Source organism: Wolffia australiana, chromosome 3, assembly GCF_029677425.1.
Source record: "Wolffia australiana isolate 7733 chromosome 3, ASM2967742v1".
In the NCBI taxonomy this organism is placed as follows: Eukaryota; Viridiplantae; Streptophyta; class Magnoliopsida; order Alismatales; family Araceae; genus Wolffia; species Wolffia australiana.
Genome location: NC_135837.1, coordinates 558,622 through 580,967, shown reverse-complemented (window position 1 = coordinate 580,967; position 22,346 = coordinate 558,622). Strand labels below are relative to the sequence as shown.

The 22,346-nt window shown below is 41.0% G+C and overlaps 2 protein-coding genes and 1 long non-coding RNA gene across 9 annotated transcripts; 2 read left to right on the top strand and 1 right to left on the bottom strand.

The window, feature by feature from the left end:
* Positions 1-737: 737 nt before the first annotated feature.
* On the top strand, positions 738-9,514 carry LOC144700512 (boron transporter 4-like). Of its 2 annotated transcripts, none has more exons than XM_078571915.1 (14): positions 738-898; positions 1,347-1,514; positions 1,584-1,666; positions 1,829-2,021; positions 2,113-2,251; positions 4,329-4,494; positions 5,414-5,580; positions 5,673-5,846; positions 6,437-6,532; positions 6,632-6,745; positions 7,845-8,167; positions 8,668-8,950; positions 9,021-9,125; positions 9,311-9,514. In XM_078571915.1, exons 2-14 carry the CDS (start codon positions 1,411-1,413, stop codon positions 9,395-9,397), a joined length of 2,034 nt encoding a protein of 677 aa, XP_078428041.1. In that variant the 5' UTR covers positions 738-898; positions 1,347-1,410; the 3' UTR covers positions 9,398-9,514. The 2 variants fall into 2 exon arrangements, with proteins under 2 accessions (XP_078428041.1, XP_078428042.1); XM_078571916.1 differs by having other exon boundaries at positions 796-903.
* Positions 9,515-13,583: 4,069 nt separating this feature from the next.
* DNMT2 (DNA methyltransferase-2) lies at positions 13,584-17,946 on the bottom strand. Of its 2 annotated transcripts, none has more exons than XM_078571918.1 (10): positions 17,835-17,946; positions 17,641-17,751; positions 17,457-17,550; positions 16,821-16,939; positions 16,635-16,757; positions 15,606-15,825; positions 15,273-15,367; positions 15,128-15,190; positions 14,982-15,046; positions 13,584-13,746 (listed from the first exon to the last, which is right to left on the bottom strand). In XM_078571918.1, exons 1-10 carry the CDS (start codon positions 17,892-17,894, stop codon positions 13,728-13,730), a joined length of 969 nt encoding a protein of 322 aa, XP_078428044.1. In that variant the 5' UTR covers positions 17,895-17,946; the 3' UTR covers positions 13,584-13,727. The 2 variants fall into 2 exon arrangements, with proteins under 2 accessions (XP_078428044.1, XP_078428043.1); XM_078571917.1 differs by having other exon boundaries at positions 13,596-13,929.
* Positions 14,134-15,967, top strand: LOC144700514 (uncharacterized). 5 transcript variants are annotated; one of them, XR_013580783.1, is made up of 4 exons: positions 14,134-14,271; positions 15,337-15,421; positions 15,495-15,525; positions 15,615-15,967. It is a non-coding gene; the product is annotated as an uncharacterized LOC144700514 (long non-coding RNA). The 5 variants fall into 5 exon arrangements; XR_013580784.1 differs by having other exon boundaries at positions 14,269-14,407; XR_013580782.1 differs by lacking the exon at positions 14,134-14,271 and adding an exon at positions 14,294-14,463.
* Positions 17,947-22,346: the final 4,400 nt, after the last annotated feature.

Genomic DNA, 22,346 nt, shown 5'->3' with positions numbered 1-22,346 from the left:
GGCAGACCTAACTTTGGGGTCCCACAGTCCGTGGCTATAAGTCGATTGCTTTACGTTTCGATGGTTCTCGGATCTTAATAACCAAAATTATCTTAGATAATTCATAAAATTTCCACATTAAATCTTACTCTTCTTTAGTCCTCCGGGTAGGATCATTCACTTCAACAGAAATTATTTTTCACTTTATCGATGTAGTGTCCAGATAACTCATAATTTATCGCAATAGACATATCTCTGTGAGTCATAAGATTATCCACGAGTGGGGGATAGAGGAGAGAAGCATGATAAAGAACTTTAAAATCTTTTAGCTGACCTGTGAAAAATGAGTTTGTACAATATATAAACACCCATCTCGAGTAAATCTTCAGAACATCAACATTGAAATAGATATTAATCACTGGGTGGATTGTATATTAACTTCTTTGTTGGAACTGGGGTCCCATTCTTGCAAGAACTCGCGTTAAAATTGCGCCAACCGTTGACCCAAGAGAGAGACAGCACACCCACACACGTTTGTGCAAAAAAACAGGCTGGTAACAGTAGATATTGGCAGCGTTTAATTCCAGGGGCGGCTCCCAAGTCTCCATCTGATGGTGACAGTCTACCTTTCTTATTGGGCCCAACGTGGCGTGATCTTGGGGTTCGATCCAAAGGCCTCTTTTGTGAAAAACTAAGCAGGGCCTACCAATCGAAGCTCTCCGCTATTGGGCCGGTCTTTGACCGGTTTTCATGGCGCCACCCCCCGTCCTCTGCGATCTGCCGCGAAGGTGATACTAGAGAGAGAGAGAGAGAGAGAGAGAGAGAGAGAGATAGTTATATATAGTGAGAGAGGGAGTATTCTCTTTGATCATTCTTCAGTTCTGTGGAACGTGGAGTGATGGGTTGTTGATTGTTTGCGGTAAGGTGGTCTTTTTCTATGAATTGATGTTGCTCAGATTCCTTGTTTTCGTTTTGATTCTGACCGCAAATAATTTGCGGAAGTTTTTTGTGTTGTCGTGTTTATTTGAGAGTTTTATGATGTTTTAATTCTTGAGTATGTCGATTTCGGGTGATTCTGTCTTTCTTTGATCGGTTCATCTTCTCGATATCCGTTTTTCACTCCCCCCCTCCCCAATTTTACTGATCGATTCATCTCCTTTCTTCACGTTCATCCTCTTATTGAGGTGATTTCAGAGGTCCTCGATCTCATAAAAGAAAAAAAATTGTTCGGAAACGTGAAGTCAGGGATGAATTCAATCTTCCGTGACCCGATTGAATTCTCTGAATGCCCACGACCAAGATTAATTCAGTCGTTTTTATCGCTCAATTGGATAATTTACAATGTATCTTGGTTTCTGATGTTGCAGAGAAGACCGCCCCATGTTTCTTCGAATTTCTCGAACGAACTGACGCAGAAATCCCACGTTGGCGATGGAGCACTTGAAATCTCCAGGTCGCGGAATCTTGAAAGATGTTAAAGCGAGATTGTCCTGCTATACCGAAGATTGGAGAGCCGGCATACGATCAGGATTTCGGTAAATCTTTCATACTCAATCTCTTTAATTCCAAAAAACAGTCTTTCTTGATCCCAATTTATCTTTCAGACTGCTCGCTCCCACCACTTACATCTTCTTCGCGTCTGCCCTCCCCGTCATAGCCTTCGGCGAGCAGCTTAGCCGTGAAACAGGCGAGTGCATCATTAAAAATATTACGTTTTAATCTTCTTTAATGGACACTCATTTACGTTATCGTAGGTTACAAGCTATCATACTGTTTGTTATACGTTCGTATTTATTTCTTTCATCATTCAAAGTAACTTTTTTCTTCTTTTTCGTGAACTTTAATGAAGATGGATTGCTGAGCACGGTAGAAACGCTAGCTTCAACAGCAATATGTGGGGTCTTGCATTCTCTAGTGGGAGGCCAGCCGCTTCTTATACTTGGAGTTGCAGAGCCAACCATTGTCATGTACTCGTACATGTACAATTACGCAAAGGGAAGGAAGGATTTGGGCAGTCACCTGTTTTTGGCCTGGGCGGCGTGGTAAGAAGAACGAGGAGGAGAAGAAGAGAAGAGAAAATTGAGTTGTGGGTCGTTCCATCGCAGCCGTTGAACTCTTGATATATTGTCGCAGGGTGTGGATATGGACGGCGGCGATGCTTCTGCTTCTCGCGGTGTTCAACGCCAGCGCGCTCATCACGCGGTTTACTCGGGTGGCGGGGGAGCTCTTCGGGATGCTCATCGCCACCCTCTTCTTTCAGGAAGCTATTAAGGTTTTTCCTCGCCCATCATTCCTTCACGGGTAGAGAGAGATAGAGAGAGGGAGGCGAGAGATAGAGTGAATGGGAGATAGAGAGTAAAGGGAGAGAGAGAGACAGAAAGAGAGAAAGAAGGAGAGGGAGACAGAATGGAAGAGAGAAAGAGAAAGAAAGAGGGAGAGGGAGACAGAAGGAGAGAGAGAAAGAGGGAGATGGAGACAGAAGGGGAGAGAGAAAGAGAAAGAAAGAGGGGTAGGGAGACAGAAGGGGAGAGAGAAAGAGAAAGAAAGAGGGAGAGGGAGACAGAAGGAGAGAGAGAAAGAGAAAGAAAGAGGGAGAGGGAGACAGAAGGGGAGAGAGAAAGAGAAAGAAAGAGGGGTAGGGAGACAGAAGGGGAGAGAGAAAGAGAAAGAAAGAGGGGTAGGGAGACAGAAGGGGAGAGAGAAAGAGAAAGAAAGAGGGAGAGGGAGACAGAAGGAGAGAGAGAAAGAGAAAGAAAGAGGGAGATGGAGACAGAAGGGGAGAGAGAAAGAGAAAGAAAGAGGGGGAGGGAGACAGAAGGGGAGAGAGAAAGAGAAAGAAAGAGGGGTAGGGAGACAGAAGGGGAGAGAGAAAGAGAGAGAGGGAGACAGAAGGGAAGAGAGAGGGAGAGGGAGACAGAAGAGGAGAGAGAAAGAGAACTAGAGAAAGAGGGAGAGGGAGACAGAAGGGAAGAGAGAGAGAGACAGGAGGGAGAAAGAGAGAAAGACGGAGAGAGACAGACAGAAAGAGAGAGAGAGAGAGAGAGAGAGAGAGAGAGAGAGAAAAAGGGGAGGGAGATAGAAGGGAAGAGAGAGACAGACAGAAAGAGAGAGAGAGAGAGAGAGAGAGAAAAAGGGGAGGGAGATAGAAGGGAAGAGAGAGAAAGACGGAGAGAGACAGACAGAAAGAGAGAGAGAGAGAGAGAGAGAGAGAAAGGGGAGGGAGATAGAAGGGAAGAGAGAGAAAGACGGAGAGAGACAGACAGAAAGAGGGAGAACGAGAGAAAGATGGAAAGAGACAGACAGAAAGAGGGAGAAAGAGAGAAAGACGGAGAGAGACAGACAGAAAGAGAGAAAGACGGAGAGAGACAGACAGAAAGAGAGAAAGACGGAGAGAGAGACAGAGATGGAGCAAGAGACAGAGAGAGAAAGAGGGAGAGAGAAAGGGTGGGCATTCTTTACCATTCAACGTCATGGACATCGTTGGCGTTGATGTTTCTGAGATCGTTAACGTCAACGTTAACGTGGATACAGTTGACGATGATGTCCATTGACGCCAACGTAATGGGTTACCGTCAACGGCAACATTAGGTTGACTGGACTTGCGCTAGTTAACCTTCAACGTCATTGACCTGGTTAACATTGATTCCTCTAAGGTAGTTGACGTTGACATTGACCATGGTACAGTTGACAATTGCGTCAACGGTAGAGTAGATCTCCAACCCATCAATGTCAACGTTATTGACAAATAACGGTGCCGAGTACGACAAGCTGGGGCCATAATGGTGATCCGATCCAGTGGTGCCCTGGTCGCCTCCCAGGAAATTTTATTTATGTAAAAAACAGAGTTCAAGGCTATGTTGAGGGCCCAATAGAAAGGCCATAACAGAACTCAGAGAGACTTTTCAGCAATAGATACCAGTCAACGTTGTAGACCTTGCTGACATTGACATTTATGGGTTGACTGATGCTAACTTTGACGAGTCTACACTTGTAGTTAACGAAGACATTTCTGGGTTGACTGATGCTATTGTTGACGAGTCTACAATTGTAGTTAACGTTGACGGGGGCGATGATGTCAACCCATCAATGTTGACCTTATTCGATTAGTCGACACTGGCATAAAATTTCGAGTCTGAAGGTTGACGAGGACGGATAGTTGAAGAGATGGTGAGAGATAAATAGATAGATAGATAGAGAGAGATAGAGAGATGAATTAGAGAAAGAGATAGAGAGAGATAGAAATAGAGATAGAGAAAGAAAAATAAAGAGAGATGGAGAGAGAGAGAGATGGATAATCTCAAATGGGTTATGGTGATCAACGTCTATAACGTGGTACTTCTGCTTGTCAGGGGTTGGTTAGCGAATTCAAAGTCCCAAAGAAAGGGGATCCGAGCGACATCCAACGACGGTTCGAATGGCTTTATACAAATGGCCTGCTGGCGACAATATTTACTTTTGGGGTGCTTTATACTTCGCTCAAGTCCCGGAAAGCGAGATCATGGCGCTACGGAACAGGTCTGTGGAATCCTCTCTCCCCCTGTCTTCCTCGTCGTCTCTCTCCCTTCTCTTTCTTCCTCACCCTCCCTCTTTCTTCCATTATCTAGCCTCTTTCTTCCTCGCCCTCTCTATTTCTTCCATTATCTAGTCTCTTTCTTCCTCACCCTCTCTATTTCTTCCATTATCTAGCCTCTTTCTTCCTCACCCTCTCTATTTCTTCCACCATCTAGCCTCTTTCTTCCTCACCCTCTCTATTTCTTCCACCATCTAGCCTCTTTCTTCCTCACCCTCTCTATTTCCTCCATCTAGCCTCTTTCTTCCTCTCTATCTCACTCTTTCTCCACTATATTTCTTCCTCTCCCTCTCTCTCGATCATTTTTATTCCTCTGTCTCACCGTCTCTGATCTCTATCTTCCTCTCTCTCTATTTCTTTCTCTCTGTCTGTCTTTGTTTATCTATGTGTGTCTCTCTCTCCTCTTTTTTCCTCTATGTCTCTCTCTTCGCTCTCCCCTCTTTTTTCCTCTATGTCTCTCTTTTCGCTCTCCCTTCTTTCTTCCTCTATGTCTCTCTCTTCGCTCTCCCCTCTTTCTTCCTCTATGTCTCTCTCTTCGCTCTCCCCTCTTTCGTCCTCGATATCTCTCTCTCCCCTCTTTCGTCCTCTATGTCTCTCTCTCCCCTCTTTCGTCCTCTATGTCTCTCTCTCCTCTCTTTCTTCCTCTATGTCTCTCTCTTCGCTCTTCCCTTTTTCTTCCCCTCTCTTTATTCCTTGCTCTCCCTCGCTCTCTCTTCTTTCTTCCCCTCTCTCAATCTCTTGCTCTCCCTCGCTCTCTCCTCTCTCTTACTATCATTCTCTCTCGCTCTGTCTATTTCTTCCTCTTCTTGTCTGTCTCTATCTGTGTCTCTCTCGCTCTCTCCTTACAAGGGTTGATCGGTGTAGGATGGCTGCGAGGCTTCATCGCGGACTACGGAGTTCCTCTAATGGTGGTCGTGTGGAGCGGTCTGTCATTCGCAGTGCCGGGGAAGCTCCCGGACGACGTTCCCAGACGACTGGACAGCCCTCTTCCTTGGGACTCTGCTTCTACCTCCCACTGGACCGTAGCCAAGGTCAGCACCCACCTTAATTCACCTCGCCTTAACGCAGTAAACTTCGTTTCTTCTTTGAATTTTGAACAAGTTCCGCCGATATGAATGCGCAGCATCTTCTCGACGTTCCGCCAGCGTACATCGCCGGTGCGCTGATTCCGGCGACGATGATCGCCGGTCTTTACTTCTTCGACCATAGCGTGGCCTCGCAGATGGCGCAGCAGAAGGAATTCAACCTCAAGAACCCCTCCGCCTATCACTACGACATCCTCGTACTCGCTGCCATGGTCAGTGCTCATGCTCCATACTTTAATCTTCTTCACCCCAAACATATCTATCAATCTATCCATCTACAATGCTCTATCTATCTATCTATCTATCGTATTCCATGAATATATACCCTCCCCTCTTATATATATATATATATACACACACACACACGTATAAATATATTTCAATCTATCCATGTATAAATCTATGTATGAAGTCCAGCCAGAAACAGGGGATATCCTCTCCCTTAATTAAGTCGTAGTCATTCATCGAATGATAAATAACTACCAGGGACGGAGATACACTATTTAAATAATGGAAAAACCGATATTTGACAACTGTATATAGAATCACTGGTAAAGGGGGAAAAAGACCGGATATAATTTGATCATTATATGTCAATCCAAAATCGTTATATTTATATATTGGTCTTTCTGTCTATATGTCATATCTCTATATTTATGTAATATATATGTAAATACATATGTTTGTTTGTTTATCCATCTACCTATCTCTAGATATGCTTGTGTATCCATCAATCCAATTATCGTTCAGTATCTGTTTCTCTCAAATTCTCTTCTTGATCATTGGATGATGATAATGACAGGTGTTAGTGTGCGGCTTGCTCGGGCTGCCTCCAGCAAACGGCGTCATTCCGCAGTCTCCGATGCACACAAAGAGCCTCGCCGTGCTCAAGAGACAGGTCTAGCGTCTTTTCTTCTTCTTCATCTTCTTCTTTATCGGGCACGAAATCATTCCTTGCAGACGAAAGCCTTTGTTTGATCTCGCCTTCTTCCCGCAGCTTATACGCAAGAAGATGGTGAAAACCGCCAAGGCTGGCGTGACGAAGAAGGAGAGCGGCTCAGAAATCTACGAGAAAATGAAAGAAGTTTTTCTCGATATGGACGGCGGCAGGGTATATCCCGCTCACTCTCTCTCTTTCTCATTCTCTCTCTCTCTCTCTCTCTCTCTCTCTCTCTCTCTCTCTCTCTCTCTCTCTCTCTCTCTCTCTCTCTCTCTCTCTCTCTCTCTCTCTCTCTCTTTCTCTCTCTCTCTCTCTCTCTCTCTCTCTCTCTCTCTCTCTCTCTCTCTCTCTCTCTCTCTCTCTCTCTCTCTCTCTCTCTCTCTCTCTCTCTCTCTCTCTCTCTCCCTCTCTCTCTCTCTCTCTCTCTCCCTCTCTCTTTCTCATTCTCTCTTTCGCTATCTCACTCACTCTCTCTCTCCCCCCCTCTCTCACTCTCTCTCACTCTCTCTCTCTCTCTCCCTCTCTCACTCTCTCTCTCTCTTTCTCATTCTCTCTTTCGCTATCTCACTCACTCTCTCTCTCTCTCTCCCTCTCTCTTTCTCATTCTCTCTCTCTCTCTCTCTCTCTCTCTCTCTCTCTCTCTCTCTCTCTCTCTCTCTCTCTCTCCCTCTCTCTTTCTCATTCTCTCTTTCGCTATCTCACTCTCTCTCTCTTTCGCTATCTCACTCTCTCTCTCTCTTTCGCTATCTCTCTCTCTTCTCTATCTTCCTCTCTCAGCCTTACTTTATTCTCTCTCTCCTCTATCTTCTTCTCTCCAGCCTTATTTCCTCTATCTTCCTTTCTCAGCCTTACTTTATTCTCTCTCTCCTCTATCTTCCTCTATCCAGCCTTATTTTCCTCTATCTTCTTCTCGCAGCCTTACTTTATTCTCTATCTCCTCTATCTTCCTCTCTCCAGCCTTATTTTCCTCTCTCTGTCTCATCTATCTTCCTCTCTCCAGCCTTATTGTCCTCTCTCTCTCTCCTCTATCCTCCTCTCCCCAGCCTATGTTCCTCTCTCTCCTTCATCTTCCTCTATCATCCTCTCTCCAGCCTTGTTTTCCTCTCTCTCCTCATGCTCCAGTCCCATTGTCCTCTTTCTCTCTGTAGTATGGAGCATTATTCATTTCTCTCTCTCTATCTCTATCTATCTATGTACCCATCAATCTCTCTACATATTTGTATGTTGCTAACCAGATACAATAATGGAAATTGGTGGGTCTGCACCGCAGAATTCCAACGGGGTGGACGAACTGAAGAAGCTCAAGGACGCGGTGGTTAACGGGGAGAACGGACACGGAGCGCCGCAGACAAGAGTGGAACTGGAGAAGCACATCGACGCTCACTTGCCCGTGCGAGTCAACGAGCAGAGGCTCAGCAATCTGCTTCAATCGCTGCTGGTCGGCGCCTGCGTGCCCGCCATGCCCTTGATCAAGAAGATCCCCACCTCCGTTCTCTGGGGCTACTTCGCCTACATGGCCACCGACAGTCTCCCCGGCAACCAGTTCTGGGAGCGTATCCTCCTCCTCTTCGTCCCCCCTCAGCGGCGTTACAAGTAAGCCCTAAACCTTTAAACCTTAAACCCTGAAACTCCAAATCTTCGACTTACCCACTAAAAAAACTCGAATATGATACCCTAAACCTGATTCCTAGACTCTAAACCTTAAACCCTGAACCCTTAACACCTTTTTATCCCTCAGACTATGGAAAGGAGAACCCTACAGACCATATCTTAAAACCCTTTTTTAAGCTATCTATGTTTCATTTCTAAAAAAGAGAATTATTCAGCCCAAACACTAAACCCTAAGGTTTTTTAAAACTCTCTAATATTTCCTTTCTTAAGAGGAGATGAAACTAAGCAGTTTTTTTTAGCTCTTTCATGGTTCATTCCTGAAAGGATGAACCCTTCAGCATAAAAGATCTTAAACCTTAAACCCTGAACCTTTTTTTAACTCTCTAATTGTTCAGTTCTAAAAAACAAAACCCCTAAGCCTGAATCCAAAACCCTGAGCCCTCTTTAAACCATCTAATTGTTCACTTCTTTTGGTTTCGCAGGGTGCTGGAAGATGCCCACATCTTGTTTGTGGAGACTGTGCCCTTCAAGTACATAGCCTCGTTCACGATCTTCCAGTTCTTGTACCTGCTAATGTGCTTCGGTGTTACGTGGATCCCCATAGCCGGGATCCTCTTTCCACTGGCTTTCTTTCTGCTTATTCCCATAAGGGAGTACGTTCTGCCAAGATTTTTCCCCCCTCAGCACTTGCGAGAGCTTGACGCTGCTGAGTACGAGGAGATTGCCGGAACATTCAACCGAAACCTCAGCTTCCGGCCAATTAACGTAAAGAAGAAGACATGATATCCTGCATTCTAGAGCTCGAGCTTATGTTGGTTTCTGAAATTGGTTGCAGGAACAGGAAGAAATGAACTCCGACTGTGATGCCGAGATCCTCGACGAGCTTACCACCAACCGCGGTGAGATCAAGCTTCGAAATGTCAGCTTCAATGAAGACAGGGTAAGTCTCTAGCTCTACCCACTTAGTCTATATATCCATCTCTCTCGTGTATAAATATATATATATGTGTGTGTCTCTGTCTATCCATCCATCTCTCTATCTATCGAGATATCTACGCATCTATATTTATTTGTGCATTTGTTTAATTAGTTCTATTGTCACCCTTATGGGGATGTATACTTCAGGTGCATCCAAACTCCCCTCGAGGAGCTGAACTGACGCGCAGGACATCAAATTCGCCGTCGGGATCCCATGAAGTCCGGACGGTTTGAGATTGAAGGGCTCATGAGCTCAGCGGCGTAGATTCACTCCATTGATTCTTCTTTCATACCCCTCACCCCCTTTAATTTGTCAGCGGATAGGCCTATCAGGTTATTTTTTCCTCTCTCTCTCTCTCTCTCTCTCTCTCTCTCTCTCTCTCTCTCTCTCTCTCTCTCTCTCTCTCTCTCTCTCTCTCTCTCTCTCTCTCTCTCTCTCTCTCTCTCTCTCTCTCTCTCTCTCTCTCTCTCTCTCTCTCTCTCTCTCTCTCTCTCTCTCTCTCTCTCTCTCTCTCTCTCTCGATATTCACACCGCAGCTACCAGATAGACCGTATGCAAACCCAAAAGGGATATCACCCCAGCGATTATCATTCTTTCATAATCAGTGATTACACATTAATCATGAATATTAGCATTAGCGTTTCATTTTGCTTTTTACCATTATTTCCAAGTAGTTATGTCACTTCCAGTATGGGGCATCTTGTTCAAACAGATTCAGGAGAGGTGAAGAAAATGAATTCAATCTATGGCCTACACATCCTTGTATATGAGTGGGAAATCTTCTAGAGAGTACTAGAAATAAGAGAGTCAGGAGTATTGACCCATCCTAATTGAAGTGTATTCGATTAAATCCCATTTAATCTCAGAACTGAAGATGGACAAGGTACCCCTATTTTTCATCTTTGATTAGAGGGAGAGGCTGTTGGGTGCAACCTGGAGAGGATATCATGTGGCAGTGGGAGAAAGAACGAATACACAGTTTTTTTATCTTTCATCTCCATCTGAATTTTTCTCTCATGGATTTTCAGCATCTTTGTGCATTTTGTGGATCCTCTTTCCGTTTATGAGTATCATTTGCTGTTTATAAATCCATGAGTTTAATGGCTTCATTCTGATCTTTTTGCCCATTTCAATTCCTACTTTGCCAAGATCCTCGACAAAGAGTATGATTATGTCTCTAAACTATGACGCCGGCTCGAGTCCTTCTAGGCTTTCAGGCTTTCTTTTACATCCACCAATGTATGCGTCACATGTTATAGCTAATTTTTTTAAAATTCATACCAAAGTCATCAATCATTGACAACCTTACCATTAATTATTTTTGAATGATTAAGCATATACCTTATTATATATTACAGCTACAAACTTTTTCATACACCAAAAAACATAAAATCGAGTCGTAATTTACAAAGATTCATCATATATCCATTTGATGCGAACATAAATTTTTCAAGGTTATTTGACTACGTTGATCAAGTGGAACTAAGGCTTCTATCAGCTCCATCTAGGAAAAGAATTTCAATTTTGACTTTGCAACATGATCCAGTAAAATTTCAAAATAAAAACTGGCGCAACTCGTCTGATGCACATTTTACCTCATAAGATGCCCTTTCATGCTCACTATATAATTCAGTTGGAATTTATCAATAAAATCAGTAAAAGGTGATAAGACCATCACGAATGGCATTCAATGTCAGAGGCAAAAATTGCATAAAGCTTGTCATTGGTACCATAGTTCTATGAAGCTAATTAAATGGATTTCTTATTTAATTCAGATGATAACTCGCATGGAATTTTTTTGTGTACATCAAATAGTCGCATCCATTTAAAATGATTAATAAACGAAGTCAAATATCCTAATAGTGGCAACAGATATTTTATTTTAGCGTTATAATTTAACTAAGTTTCATTAAGTTATTTTGTGAAAATTAATTTAACAATTATTGATCCGAATACAAAATCTTAAACATCAAACATTAATTAAAACTTTACGCCTCATAAAGAGCTTTTTTATTTCATGGTAGTCCTTTCCTGACCATTTCGTGACGATAATATAATTTAAAATAATTCAAATTATGTATTCAATTTATTTACATGATTTCAAAATTACTTGATGAACTTTCTTTGAAAACCTATATTTCCAAGAACGGCTCTAAATTCTAAGACTTAATCGAGGAGCAGAAGGTGTATGATAACATCAAATGTTGCCTTAAACCATGATTAGGCGATGATTAGGCAGCCAAGCACAGTTCATCCATAAACCATGAAGTTAATCACTGGATACTTCTTAGTGCATACATGTAATACTTCAATCAGATTAGCTAATAAAAAATTTTCCAGAAATCTGATAACCCATTCCTAAACCTTTTTTGTCGGTCGCCTAAAACGTTATAGACACGTAAGACATCTCATGTATGTCTCCAGCGCACTGAATTAAACGAAGGACATGCTCTGCAAAAAAAAATCCCACTGGACATGAAAAAATGATGTTTGACTAGATTCTCTCAGGAACAAACATATAAAAAGAAATATTACGTTTATTTTTTTTATTTTTCCATGTGATAAATGATAGTAATGGATTGAAACCTCAAGAGGTAAATTTAACAAAAAAATCTACACTGAAGTATAAAATTCCGACTAGAAGTGTTCCTGTTTGATCCTTTGTGGCTTTATTCAAAGCTAGTATCATTATACCTAATCAAACTTGATAAAAAAATAATCTGATTCTCGTTGATTTTCCTTGCTGTAAGAATAAAGCTAGAATATCTTGTGACGCCGATGGTGAGGTTTTTGGTGGCCACTTATTTTATTTGAGGTTATCATAAACTTACGACGAAGGGTTTACTCAGATAATAAGACCATCAAAAAATCTCAATTTTCTCTATTACTATGCGAAGATGTCACATATCATAAATCCCAAATCACATGCGAGGGAAGAAAATGGGCTCCAACTGCTCTCGGGTCTGAGACTTAATATTAGGGCTTCACAATGAAAGTATAACAAATTGTAATGATTTATACTCAGCGGGGAAATAACTTTTTTCAATAACCTCATTCATAAGAAATTTCAATATCACAGCAAGGAAATTTATTTTTTTCAATAACACAGGGGAAATTATGATTTTTCAATAACGTGGTTATCGTAAAACATATTACAGAAGAGTTTTTTTTAATTTGTGTTATTCACTAAATGTATTTTCATGAATAAAGTATTTCATGTTCTTATAAATAGCTCTATGCTTTTTGTATACAGGGGTACAGTTGGTCATGAATCAATCCTGTCGTTGGTTTTGGAATGGTCATGATGGGATCCCCGATCGATCAGCCAGTCAAAAATAATATTTGAATAATCATCGGTCCATCCATCCAATCAATCAATTTGATCTAAAAGATTAAAAAAAGAGAACAATAATGACGAGGCAAAAGGACCTATAAGTATGCAAAACATGACTAAAAATATAGGAGAGGAGACCAAATGTCCCCTAGGTTTATTTAAGAGTATGAATTCATGTTGATCAAACCAGGATGGATCATCATGATATGATTGATTTGACAGATCTTTGATTAGATTGATCCATCGAATCAATATTTTGGTCAGATGAATTTGATTGAATCCTCAACTTCAATAAGAATTTAATATGAAATAAATGAGCAACCCGACTAATATATAGAATAGGATATGCGATTAACTCAAGAAATCCTAATTTTTATAATTGCTTAGGTTAATTCCCTCACCCAGTTCCAGAAGAACGCAACAATTCTCTCGTACTTAGCTGCCTCCATTGTTCTATAACACGCCTTTAAACTACATTTTTTACTCAAATGCCAAGTTCGATTGAAATGGACAGTAACAGTAGGAAAGCATCATGCGATCAGACCTCACAGAGTAAGGTGAGGTTATTCAATTGAAGATGCGTATGTATTTTTTATACACAGGTAAAGAGCCAAATTGGGTAGTAAATCTTATGGGCGATTGGACCCAAATAAGGATCTATACAAAGTTTCATAGATACATAAAGAAAGAAATGGAGAGAGAAAGCGCCATGGTCACTCAACCGGAGAAGACAAGGAAAGCAATACACGGCCATCATCTCTTTCGCTGCTCATCATCATCAGCCCCGCCACCGGCAGCCCGTCATAAACGGGCAAGTCTTCATCTCCGCCACCAACGCCGACCTCGGTCAACATGCTTAGCCGGCCATCGCTACTTAATCCGACCTCTGGATAAAGAGCAATAATTTTAAGAACCAGGGAAGACGATATGAAGGGAACAAGAAGAAGGGCTTCGAGGCTTACGTGGGGAACTGGAGAAGAACCAGAGGATCATAACACAGGCGACGAGGACGATTGGAATCAAATGAATGAGGTTCTCCGCCGACCCGGGTTCGTGCCTGTCTCTTTCCCCCGACAACATCCGCTTCGTCACCATCTCAGTCGTTGCTGCCGCCGCCGCCACCACACCAAGCAAACCTCTTCAGCAAGCGAGAACAAGAAAACTCTGCCGGAGAAGAACAAAATGGCCAGCCAGCCCAACCTTAAAAGGGCCACAATTGATGTGACTTGCTAACCACCTCTCTCAAACCTGTGGTGTTGCGGGAGAGTTAGGTAGAAATTGACCGAAGTGTGAATAGAAGTGGAGTCTGAGAGATGGGTTTGAAGTAACAGGGTGCTGCGTCGATTGAATTTTCATAGCGGATCGGAGAAGAGGTACTGGAGAAGAGGGGAAACTACGGCGATGCTTAGGCTGTTCCCTAACAACGCATACCTGCGGAGGAAGATTCACAGAAATATCAGCCGAAAACTTTGACTGGTCAATCGTTGACCCGTTCACATGGATGATTGGCTAACCCGAAATAAAAAAACTCAGCGATTGATCCACGGCATGACGATTTTTATTTAAAATCTCTCTTCCATTTTTACAGAGAGACACAAGTTCAGATTGCCGTGAAACTGGATGAAACAGGTTCAGAATTCTCCTCTCTTTCTGTCTCTCTCTGTCTCTCTCATGAAAAATTCAAGACTATGGATGAAACAGGTTCAGAATTCCTCTCTTTGTCTCTCTCTCTCGCTCTCTCTCATGAAAAATTCAAGACTGTGGGTGAAACAGGTTCAGAATTCCTCTCTCTCTCTCTGTTTCTCTCTCTCTCATGAAAAATTCAAGACTATGGATGAAACAGGCTCAGAATTCCTCTCTCTCTGTTTCGCTCTCTCTCATGAAAAATTCAAGACTATGGATGAAACAGGTTCAGAATTCCTCTCTCTCTCTCTCATGCAAAATTCGACACTATGGATCAGACAGGTTCAGAATTCCTCTCTCTCTGTCTCTCTCTCTCCTCCTTCTCCCTCGAGATCTCTCTCTCTCTCTGAACAGGTTTATATTTTCATGAAATCTTCAAAATTCTAAGACGGGTTTGGAATTTCTCGCAGCCTCTCTCTCCTTCATGAAAATTTCATGAAAATTTGACAGGTCCAGATTTTCAAGAAAATTTGACAACTTTTACATAGATTCAATAATTCTATCAGCCTCTCTCTCTCAATTAGAAAGACTGAGGTTCAGATTTTCATGAGAATTTCAAGACTCTGACACAGGTTCAGGTTTCTCTACAACACGAGAAATTTCACGAAAATCCCAATACTACGAGTTAAGATTTTTCTTTCTTATTTAAAGAAACAGGTTTAGATTTTCAAGAAAATCTCAGTTTTACCCTCTCTCACTTGAAATGATGAAGATGAATTTGCTATTGGGCGAACATAAAGTTTCCTTAAAAAAAGAAAAATTCCCTTAATATCAATCACGACATGGGCGCAGTTGATTACCTCTGTCGAAGGCTGACATGAGCAGGAAAATCGAAATCTTCGGGGAACGAATGCAAATTGGCAACCTAGCAATGAACACAATCAAATTGAACTATATGAAAATTTTGTCAAGAATAAGCATAATCCAAAGCCAGCAAAATCGTCACCTCTTTCGGGGTGAAATATCTCAAACCCAGATCTCTCAATGCTGGTTCATCCTGATCAGAAGGCTGCCCAAAAAAAGCAAATATCAGCTAAAAGAAATTACCGCTTTATATTAAGGTTAAAGAATTAAGTTATTTGATCCCTCACTTGAAGAGTCGCCAGTAGTGAGCCAGTACCCTTCACGTAACGATAGTAGCTCTTGGTGAAACAGCAGCAGCGTTTGGAGCTGGGGAAGACGACATCTGTCATCAAAGTCAGCGATGAAGCACAGAACCAGAGTAAATTCTCTCTGAAAAGTACAAGTTTACCCAGACAGTCCTTATCACTATGTCTAAAATCCTGGTTATAAGGGGTGTTTTGTTCTTACAGAACTGTTCTTGCCTGCATATGATACGAGGGGGTACTTGGGTTGAGAACACACTTATTATCTATTCTCATAAATTGTACCCCTATAATTGACACCTAATAAGTGTATTTTACCCATGGCAGGTCCCCATCTCTCGATCAGATGGTGGGGAACAGCGAACACACCACCAGTTCCATCAACGCCTGCCTGAAGAAAATTTCCCAGCGATTGGCAAAACTCGAAGCTGCCATCCGTCGCTAAGACGCTGCTGTTCTTGTTCAGAAAGGTGGACGGCGAGGTGAGAAGTTGCCCATCTATGGAAGAATTCTGAAAACAAAGGGGTCTCCTTTTCGCCTGCAACCAAGGGAGAAATCGTCGGCATCTGTTTCCATTATTCATCTCGGGAGAAAAAAAAAATTAATAGAATATAATTTTCTCCACTAGATGCGACTCTTGATGCCTCCTTTCAGATAATGAGAAGAAGAAATTGATTTAATCCCCAAAATTTTAAAAGCAAGTTCGCCACCAGCGTTCGTATGCCGCAAGGGTGCCCATGGTAGTACAGCCATCCATATCCAAAAACCAGGGGTTGACAATGCAGATGCCATTTTTAGATGAATTCAACATCATCACTAAAACAAGAAGACGATGACGGGTCAGTCAGTGTCCCCTTCTCTCTCGTCCTTGCGAGAATGATGATATGATCCCCAAAACCCTTGGTGACATTTTCCGTAGTAATTATAAATAATATTGCCCACCCGCAGAAGAGTGGACAAGAAATCTCCCCGGGGTTCTACCCGTGAGGCACAGGTACAGATCCGGACCTATCAACATCGCTACGATTCTTTCTTTATTTTCATAGCTCTTTCCCTTCTCTATTCAAGATCCCTCACTGATAGAAATCTAAACAGTGGTCTCTATCTGATGATCATGAAGTTTATGTCAAATCATCCATCTTTTTGTTAACCTCGCTAATATAGAAACCGGCATCTCCATAGCCCCTCTGCCGCGGCAGGATAAGAATAGCGAAATGGCTCTGGACAAAAGCGGCAGTCAATGATGATGCCACGTTTTTTGAATGGCGATGACGATGAAAATTTTCTTCATCATCTGCAAACAATCTAACCCTAATTCACGAGCTTAAGATCAATGAATGAGCTTACCAGGCAGAAGTATCGAGGCCGGGAGTAGGGAACCCCAAACTGCACCGGGCTCAGGATGAACTCTTGCAGGGTGAAGCCAGCTTTCGTCAAAATCTCAATCAAGTGTTCATGAGTATCCGATTTCTGCACAGAATTTTGATTCACGAACTGTTGCTGATGGGCCAGTGTTTGAAGGGAAATATTTACCTCAAAACCGACGACATTCTCCACAAATAAGATTGACGGAGGCTGCTTTAGGTGCGGGATGAGCTCGATAATCTTGATAAAGGATGATGCCCGAGCATCTGCTGAGTGTCTCTGGAGACCTGAAGATAAGATAGCTTAATATCCTTGCGAAAAATGACATGGGCCAATTGAGGAATCCCAATTCATCAATCCTTTCGATTCAATCAAGTAGATTGCCACAATGGCGTGATATTCAAGGACCCCAAACAATGTGATATAATAAAATCATCATCTATCTGTTGCGGGTTGAGGGTTCCTTTTTTAGTAGAAGGAGAAGAAACCCTCAATCCGAAACAGATAGATGATGATTTTATGAAATCACATTGATTGGGATCCTTGAATATCGCGCCATTGTGGCAATCCACTTGATGAAGACGTGTGGGTGCAATATTACACGGCAGGGATGGCAATTTTCCACAAATTTCCCATTTTTTCATTCAACGACGGAATTCATCTGAATTCTTTTCCTGAGGATTGAAGAAAAAAACTGATATCTCTGGCCCTTACTCTCCGTTTGAATCAAACATTTACTAGAAAAAATTTTCAGCTCCGGTAATTTTACAATCCAAGAGACGAACATTAGACAAAAGAGGGGACCTTGGCGAGTATAGGGCTGGCAAGGCGGGGACATGAGCCAAGCATTTGCTCCGTATCTATCCAGCTCGTCGGAGGAAATACTTTGGATATTCCCCTATGAAGACCCATCAAGAGAATGTCACCACAAATGCGAAGGCCGCGACGAACCGAGCAAAAATCAAAAGAGCGCAACTTTTAAGTTCACCTGGAAAGGCCGATGGCCGAAGTTGTGCTGGTAAACGTCGTTGGCGCAGTCGTTAATGTCGAACGCCTCTACGATCTCGCATGGGAAACCGGTCTGCTCCAAGGAGTACCTCTTCGAGAAAAAACCAACGGCAATGGCGTCAAAATCCGAAACCCTAGAACGGAATCAAAGGGGAAGATGCATAGCCAACATACCATGCCTCCGATGCCGCTGTAGAATTCAAGAACTCTCCACGGCGGCTTCTCTGCCTCCATGGCCGGATTCGCGCTCTGCAAATCTTACCGTTGAAATAGAAATTAGGGCATGGCGCGTTCTTATAGCGTCGAAGTAGAACGTTAACGACGACGGTGAAGGACGGTTGACGAATAATCAATGACGCCTAAGTAGGGATTAGTTGATTAACATCGTCAACCGTTGATACTATGAAACTGGCTAGGGAGTAGTTGATTATCTGATCGATTAAATGTGAGACCATGAACATGCAAGAGAGAGAGAGAGAACGAGAGAGTTCTTATTTTTTTAGAACTGTTTGATGTCATCTGTCAAACAATTAGAAGAATTTTTCAATTGATTTCAATTATAGAAATCAGATCAATTGATTATATAGATCTACCTTGAACAATTACATTGTTTGATTGAGAAATCCAATCAATTTGGATTAAAGTGAATTATAATTGAACGAATCTTTCTATCAAAGTTTGAATGATCTGATTTAATTTGATCCCCAGTCGCAATCTGCAAATACAGAAATATTCCAACAATTAAAACTTTATTAAGCTATCAGCCAATGAAAGGCTTCAATTGGTAAACCTAAAAATGAATGAATGAATAAATAAACACTGAAGGTTGATTTGGCTAAATGGCTACATAATACCATGCTCAAGTTGAAGACAAGGCTTTCTCATCTAATACTTCTGGTTATGCGAAAAAGGCCAACGGTTGCTTCAAACTTCATTAATCAAGACAAGTAGTAAATCACTTTCGACATTCATTATATTGATAATATTAGTTTTCTCCTTTCGAAACTTTCCCATGGAATATGTTTTACTCTGAATAAAATTAAATACTATAATTAATGGAATTTATAAAATGTTTTTTTTTTAATTATGAAGCTGTTTCTTAATCATCTGAACTGTAAACATGTTCATACCCTTGGTTTATGAATGGTAAAACAGTAATAATGTTTTCATTCCACTTGCTCAATTGAATATAATTAACGAGGCATTTTAAAAGATAAATATGGAATTTTATGCATGATACCTTAAAACTCAAGTATATATGGCCAATACTTTGTTTAAATTTTAAGTTTTTTATTTATATGGTATTTTAGTATTTTTATTGAAAAAATGAATCTTAATTCATTGTAGAAAAACTAAGAATGTACCACTGGAGCTTAATTAGTTGTAAAAATGGGATTTTTTTAATGAGGAACTCAAAGGTCAAAACACAACTTTCCATTAAAAAGATGTATTTGGTGGTCTTAGGTCTAAGAATCACTTGCACATCCATGACATGAATTGGCCTGGTTAATAGTTAGGCATGAAACCATTTTTGGACTCGTACGTCATAATGAAAAAATAATCATCTTTCTATTAGAAAATAAAAGGTTGTATCTTCTTAGTGCCTCCACATAAATGGTCGCAAGATTGACCATTCTTATTGTACTTGAAGTATTATATCACATTATTCTATCATAATATTTAGATGTGTTTTTTAAAATCCTATGAATAGGAGTGTTTGAAAGGTGCATTTAGGATAGGTAATCATCTTATTATAATCTTCCATTACTTCACTACTCATTGTACATATACTCGGAGTTCATTATAGCCATCACACATTCATAATAATGAATATTGTTTGTACGAATGAATATTAAACAATATATGGACTATGTACACTTTTAATCAATGTTATGATGAACGATAAAGACATGATACATGATATCATGATTAATAAGGGTTTAATCCGCAAACAACTAGAATAAATGATATTAAAATAATAGATAAAACTGATTAGAGGGAAAGAGGGAGTGTTTGAATCGTCAAGAATGTTCTGATCATATTTTAATGATCAAGAAATTTTAAATCAAGTTTAGAAGAGTGTGATATGTTTAAAAGATGGTGAATGATTGATAATGCACTAACTAATTTTAATGGTTTTAAATGTTGAAAGTACATATGGCATCTAAGCCGATCACACTTTGCACATTTTTTCAAAATACATTGATAAAATGTATATTCACTACAATACATGTGTAATGATTATCATTAAAATCAATTAATAACTGCAATCGATACAAGAATTATGATGAGATCATAATATGGCTTTGAGTAGTATTTAAACATGTGTTCTAAACTTTCATATTTGGAAAATATTTGAGATGGGCATCAAAATATCTGAAAGAATAACACTATTTAGTATCTGGCCGCATGATGAGTATGGACGATCCCATAGCCATAAGTGTAGAGTTAGTAATGACAGATAGTGGGTCATATTTGAGAAAAGAGATAATAATCATAAATAACATGTTATGTTATTAGTAATTTCATATATTCTAGTCATTTATTTTAATTGAAATGACCATAAATGCATCTTAATTAATCTTAAAATGATTTCACAGTTTTTTATTATGGATTTCCATTTTTTCTAGAATTTCTAATATTTTTTGTTGGGTTATCAAGATATAGTTTGGTGCTCAAAAAACACCTTTCAATGTAGTGGAATTTTAAGATAAATTCTTAGTTCATCTTTAAACTAACTTGTGGGGTGTTCCACCTTTTACTTGCTCCTTGGGAGAGTGTCTTTAAGCCATTCATGTGCTCGGCCTCTAGAAGTATATGTGTAATCAAATAATTATTGGATCTCTTATCCTTCGTCTCAAACTCTTATTAAAAATTTCAGCATTAGAATGCTATATCATCCTTATCTTTCGGTACCTTTCCTTGTTTATATTTTTCTTTTTTTCTCTTTCTATTTTCTTTTCTATTTCAACGGGCCCAATAACATAAGGGCCCATTTTTAACCCCATTAATGGGGAAAGACGAATAGAGGTAAGCAAGTTGTTTTTGTTTTCTTCTTAGAAACCATAGCCATTGCCTGGTCGGTCACTAGCAAAAGAGGAGGCAGGAAGGTTGATGATATGATATTAGAATGGGTAATTTTTGTATTCTGTCTAACCCTACCTTGAGCGATTCAGTGTGTGGATACTCGAGTGAGCAGGGAAGTGAGATATGTGGTTCACTTAACCATGTCAGTTTACCTTGGTGAGTCAAGGTTAACTGTTTAAGGGGATACTACAAGCCGAAGACAGTGTCGAGCGTTGTTTGAGTCACTTATTCATCACACTCACGACTTGGCAATGACACGCTACTTAGGATTGATGACCAAACTTGTTGAAAGTTGGAGAGAGGGTGAATATTTACTAGACAGTTGTGGGAGTTGATCTTTAGTTGCTCCTATTGATAGAAATATATATGTGGCCGGCAAGCCAATCACACATTTCACATCTCATTCCATTTTCATTATTAGAACATATTCATTATAGTGCACGTGTGATGTGTATAATGAAGTCCATGAATACATGATCGGACTTAGTGAATTATGATGAGATCGTAATACAGAGATCACTAGTCTTTAAGCATGTGTTCTAAACATTCCTATTGAAAGGATACGCGAGAAGGACATCGAAGTATCCAGATAGAATAACACTATCTAGCCTCACTCATATGATGAGTATGGCCGGTCCCGTAGCCATTAGTGTGACGACACTAAGGATAGATAGTGGGTGCTCTTTAGTGGAAAGAGTTCACTGAATTGATCCGTATGAATCCCTGAATGGTATTATACCGAATTGTCAATCAGGTTGATTCACGTCACGGTTGTGTAAGTGGTCCTTCGACCTAAGACACCAAGGACGTCATGTGGATGGACGATTGTACTTTGGCTATGGCCAACGAGTCTCTAATCATGGGATTCCAAACGGTCTTAATTCGGGTGCATCAAGAAGTACACGAAGGCGATTGAGTGGTCAAGATGGGATTGTCCACCTTGGTATAAGAGGTGACAGCTCAAGGAAGACGATGCAACGAAGTCCTTGGCCAAGGCAGTGAAATATCGGAGAAGAGTTCTCCGATGATTTCCGAATGCATCAGTACTAACTCGGATGATCGATTAGGGTTTGACAGTTGACCATACCCTAAGTCGGCCAAGGAGCATCAAGTGGATGAGGGATTATACATAGAGGGTAACCTATGACGAACAGGTTCCATGAGTGATTCGATACACACTCCTTTGTATCTTCTAGGACACGAGGTGTAGCTTGGCACCCCACGTGTCGGAGTCTCAACCTATCAATCGGGTTAAATCAATCCGGCATTGATTAATCTATATGATGATATAGTTGATTAATTTGGAAGGCCAATAAAGGTTATTGGGCCGTTGGAGTCGTTAACTAGACTGATACATGGGCCTAGAGGGTCACACGCAAATGGTCTTTTGGACGCTGGAATATACTTAAGTTTTAGGGGTTTTATGAAAAATACCCACCTAGTATAAATAGGGGAAGGCTCTGAACAAAATTCACCCATGCCAAAATTGTTCAGGGGCCTTTCCCCTTCTTCTCCACTCTCCCCACACCCCCTCTCCATCCTTGATGTGATCGGGACGACGTAACGACGCCGACAGAGAAAGAATGGAGCTCGTCAACG

Coding starts and splice junctions, on each gene's coding strand:
- DNMT2 (XM_078571917.1), bottom strand. CDS start 17,894: ATGGAGGCAGAGAAGCCGCCGTGGAGAGTTCTTGAATTCTACAGCGGC. Junction 16,940..17,456: donor CCAGCCCTATACTCGCCAAG/GTCCCCTCTTTT, acceptor TCTTATCTTCAG/GTCTCCAGAGACACTCAGCA. Junction 15,368..15,605: donor GAGATGGGGACCTGCCATGG/GTAAAATACACT, acceptor CTTTGATGACAG/ATGTCGTCTTCCCCAGCTCC.
- LOC144700512 (XM_078571915.1), top strand. CDS start 1,411: ATGGAGCACTTGAAATCTCCAGGTCGCGGAATCTTGAAAGATGTTAAA. Junction 1,667..1,828: donor GCAGCTTAGCCGTGAAACAG/GCGAGTGCATCA, acceptor ACTTTAATGAAG/ATGGATTGCTGAGCACGGTA. Junction 6,746..7,844: donor TCGATATGGACGGCGGCAGG/GTATATCCCGCT, acceptor TCTGCACCGCAG/AATTCCAACGGGGTGGACGA.